This window comes from Carya illinoinensis, chromosome 6 (genome assembly GCF_018687715.1).
Source record: "Carya illinoinensis cultivar Pawnee chromosome 6, C.illinoinensisPawnee_v1, whole genome shotgun sequence".
In the NCBI taxonomy this organism is placed as follows: domain Eukaryota; kingdom Viridiplantae; phylum Streptophyta; class Magnoliopsida; order Fagales; family Juglandaceae; genus Carya; species Carya illinoinensis.
In genome coordinates this window covers 5,209,466-5,214,511 of record NC_056757.1, presented here as the reverse complement: position 1 = coordinate 5,214,511, position 5,046 = coordinate 5,209,466, and the positions used below count along the sequence as shown (strand labels likewise).

At 37.8% G+C, this 5,046-nt stretch overlaps 1 protein-coding gene across 3 annotated transcripts; it reads right to left on the bottom strand.

The window, feature by feature from the left end:
• Positions 1-412: 412 nt before the first annotated feature.
• On the bottom strand, positions 413-3,009 carry LOC122312962 (E3 ubiquitin-protein ligase RZF1-like). 3 transcript variants are annotated; one of them, XR_006243247.1, is made up of 3 exons: positions 1,723-3,008; positions 973-1,075; positions 413-845 (listed from the first exon to the last, which is right to left on the bottom strand). XR_006243247.1 is itself a non-coding variant. In XM_043127641.1 (2 exons), the coding sequence occupies exon 1, from the start codon at positions 2,766-2,768 to the stop codon at positions 1,752-1,754; it is 1,017 nt and encodes a 338-aa protein (XP_042983575.1). In that variant the 5' UTR covers positions 2,769-3,009; the 3' UTR covers positions 413-845; positions 1,723-1,751. The 3 variants fall into 3 exon arrangements, 2 of the variants coding, with proteins under 2 accessions (XP_042983575.1, XP_042983576.1); XM_043127641.1 differs by lacking the exon at positions 973-1,075 and having other exon boundaries at positions 1,723-3,009; XM_043127642.1 differs by lacking the exons at positions 413-845; positions 973-1,075 and adding an exon at positions 1,137-1,439 and having other exon boundaries at positions 1,723-3,009.
• Between the last annotated feature and the right edge of the window lie 2,037 nt (positions 3,010-5,046).

The following is a 5,046-nucleotide window of genomic DNA, read 5'->3' as shown; positions in this document are numbered from 1 at the left end:
AACCATGGGCAGAACAAAGTAGGGGGTCACGCTGCATTAAATGCGTCCCTTTCCAGAAGACCATGCTACATTAAATGCACTCCCTCTAGAGAGTCACGCCGCATTAAATAAGCATGACCGAGGGGGTTACAAGAAGTTTTGTGTCCTCCCCCTACTGCATAGCATGGGCATCTAACCTCGAGAATCAAGTATAAAAACGACTCCCATGTATCGGGATAAGGGTTTGACTCTCTGACCTCTCTCTACTCTCACTACTATCCTATACGCTTCTCTAATGAAGATACTGACTTAGGCATCGGAAATTTCTCAACAACCACCACGACCACCGTATTTTCTTTGTACATGTTCGCTGGCCCAAGACTGAAGACTAGAACTACTAATGGCCCAGTCTAAAAACGTACAAAACACGACGTTAACACCAAGATTTTTCTTTTCAGAAACACAATAATGGGACATTAATATATTACAGTTTAAATAGCATTAAACACATGATGTGAATAATAATTGTTTAGTACATCCCACTCTTATTTATATGCATGCAGTAGGTATGGTAAAGACATAAGTTTTACAACACAGCCCCATCATGTTCACAGAACGTAGATTAGTCGTATATATACAGACAATGTACGTATATATATGTACTACGTACAGCACTAGAAACTGCTAATATTCCGGAGAATTAACGGTATTTGATTTACCGGTATAGCCATTTCAATGAAATTGACAAGCCAAGTGCCAATGAACAAGCTTAATTTATTTAATCGCATAGGTACGAGGTTTTCTAAATATTGGAAAGCATGCAGATGCAGCATCCACTATGATCGACAGAAACCAGCTTACGGTACCTGCATAACAGAGAAGTCATACTTAATTATCCCATATTTGGACAGTGAGTTGAGATGAGATGAGATGAGATGAGTTGATATGATTTATATTCTCTAAAATGAGATTAAGGGCTAATTATTCACTAACCGGATGATACATCACCGATTCACTAGCTATATATATATATATTGTACTCCGGTCCCAGATGCGCCCCCCTTCATTATTCCAGCTTAGAAACGTACGTACATTCCTAGAGAAAACAGTTGAACAATAAAGTGGATCATACGAGTTGTTTCCGCACGCATAAGCATGCAGCAACAATCAAGTACTGCTAAAGAATATATAGAACTCCAGTATCATGAATTAACTGCTGGGGAAAAAAGAAAGAAAGGCAGAAAGATGAATCCAATGCAAAAGGATGAAAAGATATTGTTGGACAGTACGATTTACTATCCCTGGTGCATGCAGTTTATATCAAGTACTAATCTAGCTTGTTCCAGATTCAATGGAGTACTACTGGTCTTCAAGTACTTGTTAATATCCGACTGGCTCTTTGGGATTTGAGTTTATGTTTTAAATCCTGCTGTGCATCGATCTATTTATTTCTTCATTTTCTAATTGCTCAGAAAAAAAAAAAAAAAAGAAAAAAAAGAAAAAAGGAAGAAGAAGTTATTTTAAAATTAAAGCTCTAATTTGCTGCGTTCATGGAGAAGACATGCAGCGCCCACAAGATAAGCTATCAAATTGTAATAATACAGAGAGTTCAGAAACCAAACAGTAAGAAAAGAAGCTTGAATATTTTTCTGTTTTCATAGATAAGGCGTTAATCTAGTTCTTTGGTCTCAAAGCATGTTAATGTCTGCATACTGAATAAAGGAACACGAAGTTAATGATCACCTTTGCGAGAAGTAGTAACAGTTTCATCTCTATGTAGAGTGATCATCTCGTCCGAATCTAAAACGAAAGGGAAAGAAATTAGGGACATCTTGATTACGCCTCGAGCTCCGGTGTCTCCTGCCCCCTCCTCCCCGATGAGAATCCTCAGATTCGGTGAATGTGATGTCTCGTTCAATATTTTCTATACATGGCGGCGTCTGCACCTCGTGCCGGCAAACGGGGCAAGAATTGTGAAGCCGCAGCCAAGGAACAATACAATCTGAGTGGTAAATATGTTTGCAGGGCAGTTCTCTTGCTTCCCCACCAACCTCAAACTCCTCCATGCACACAGGGCAATGCGAGTACTCATTGGCCAAGTGTTTCGCCATAATTTTTACGGTTGGTATTGCGTTAATTGTAGAATCAAGTGCCGGAGGGGGCCCCGGCCGATCATTTTGAGTTATTTGCTCGATCAAATCGTTTAGCCCTGGCCCGAGAAAGAAATTTCTAGGCTCAATTCCGGAAGTAATTGGAATTGGAGTTTCCGGCTGCAGAATGTGTGCGAAACGGTCGGAAGGATCCGACGGTCTACGACCAAACCGTGTACGAGGCAATTCTTGAATACCAGGTTCCCGCGGGTTCTCTCGTCCGTCAAGACTTCGATGCCGCAGCCTAATATGTGGCCTGGCTCTAGTTTCAGCTCCTCGGTCCCGGTGATCTCCCATCTCGAAACTCTGCGGAAACGAGGGACGGCCTCGAAATTCAGTTTCTTGGTTATACAGCAAGACATCACTGAAGAACCTGATGGGCGGGTAAAGCAGGACAGCAAGAGCCTCCAGAAGACGGTTTTCGGGGGAGGGATTGTAACCTCCTCTGAAATCTAAGACGTGGCCTGGCCCGGCTGCGTCGAACTCACAGACGAACTGCCCGGAACAACGTGGGCAAATGATCTCCGACGGGTTCCTGCTCAAAATACTGACCGCCCGATGGCACTGGTAGCACCAGTAAAGCTGGAAGGTCCTCCGGGTGCCATTCCTGTTTCGCAAACGAGGAGGGCTCAACGACATGATTACGATCAGACGTCGTGAACTTGAATGTTCGATTGGGTTTGGGTTTTTGCTTTCTGGGTGAGCGTTTGATTCTGAAAAGAATAATTGGATTTATATCAACAAATTAATCAAGTCGGTGAAGGCATGCAATAAGGAAGACGGACATGAGAAAGGAGCAAAGAATGGCTTTGTTGGGTTGGAGAAAGCAATTCTTTCTGTGTAAGGATTTGGAGTATTTGCAGTTGCGTACTGTTTCGTTCTACAGAAGGAAAGGATGAGTGAGATTTGATACAAATTAAAGTGGTTTGCTGTCGAGTGGTTTGGGAAAATTCGAATTGAGAGGGAAAGGTAACGGCTGGCGTACCTTCTAAGGAAGCAAGAGATTGCATAATACTTATATTATATACTAGGAATGCTTGGGGAATAAAGAAATTTTATAAAAGTAAATTTACAAATTGATATAATTTGAAATGATATATCATATTATAAAATTATTTTTATCATAAAGTAAATTTAACGTATCACGTGAAACTATATCACTTCTATATATATACATCTATGTAAATGTGTATAAAAATGTAAAAATGCCATAACATTTTGTGAATCTTGATGAATATCCCAACCGCCAATGAGCTTTGTAATTTTTTTTCACACTTAAATATTGGTTTATTCAATTGCGGACAAGTTTTTGTAATGAAATTGTAAAAAGATTTATAAAATTTAGGGTGCGCGTGTCCTTGGAAAAAAAAAAGCAGAAACTTCATATAGAATTTCATTGTTTCATAATAGGTTTCACTTTGTTTCAAAGGATCTACATAAAATTTGTACACCCTAAATCTATATGTAATATTACTCTTTAAAATCATGCTATATATGATTGTTCAATTTTATTAATCTAGAGTTTCATTCTTAATATGAATAATGAAACGATTACCCAAATATTGATCTCCCATTTAATCGCATAATGTTATATTTTTAGCCCTCTCATAACAAATATTTAAATAATCAAATTAATGTAACTGATTGTAATATGCAATTAATTTGAATAAAAGACAACCAAAATTCTAAGAAAATTAAATGATGAACTTGATCAATTTAGTTTTCTATTTTAAACAAATTAGAAATCTGAAATCACAATATATATTCATGTAAGATAAAAAATAAATGCAAGAATAATAAAAGAAATACAAAATCAACACAAGAAATTACGTGGTTCGACCCTAATGGTCTACATCCACGGCAGGAACAGTCTAAGAGTCTTTATTTTTGAAGAATGCTTCATAATAGAATTTACAATCATTTCTCATCGCATAAAAATAGGAAGTGGCTTCCTCGTATTATTCTCTAACGAAACCACATCTTTCTTGCACTTGATCTTTATCTCAAGTGTTAATTTGATCTTGATGAAAAACTAGGGTTTCACTCTCTGTTTCTCTCAGACGGCAGCTTCACAAAGAAGAAGAAAAGAAATTTTTGACTCGGCTTCTCCCGTAAGGCTCACATGCCTTTATATATAAAGCTAAGTAATTACATAATTGTCATTTACCCAATATTACAAAGAATGCCATTAATGAAATACAAGGAAATGAGCAAACGGCAAGTCGTTGGAACCAAAAGCTTGACATTTCTTCAACAAATCTCCACCTTGTCAAGTCTTTTATCCTTGCAAAGTGATCTTCTTCTTCCTTTAGACTGTTCCTGCAAAGTAATCCGAGCTCTAATAGCTCCACATATTAATCAAATTTAGGCACTAAATTTGGTAGCTGGTAGAGATTTTGTCATCATCTCAGAAGGGTTTTCCTCAGTTGAAATTTTTTCTACTTTAACATCTCCAGATGCTATCACATCCCTTACAAAATGAAGTCGAATGTCTATATGTTTAGACCTTTCATGGTATATTGAATTCTTGGCAAGATGTATAGTGCTTTAGTTATCACAATGAACTGTGATAACCCCTTTAAATATGTCTAACTCATGTGAAAAACCATTTAACCACATAGCCTCTTTTATTGCTTCTATCATAGCAATATATTCAGCTTCAGTTGTTGATAAAGCAACTACATATTGTAAATTAGCTTTTCAACTAATAGCCCCTCCAAATGCTGTAAATACATACCTAGATAAAGACTTCCTGGTATCCAAATTAGCAGCATAGTCAGAATCCACAAATCCCTCTAACTCACTCCCCTGCTGCACATCCCCTCCAAACCTTAAACTTAGACACTGTGTTCTAATTAAGTACTGTAATACCTACTTTATAGCATGTCAATGTGGCTTCCCAGGGTTACTCATAAAC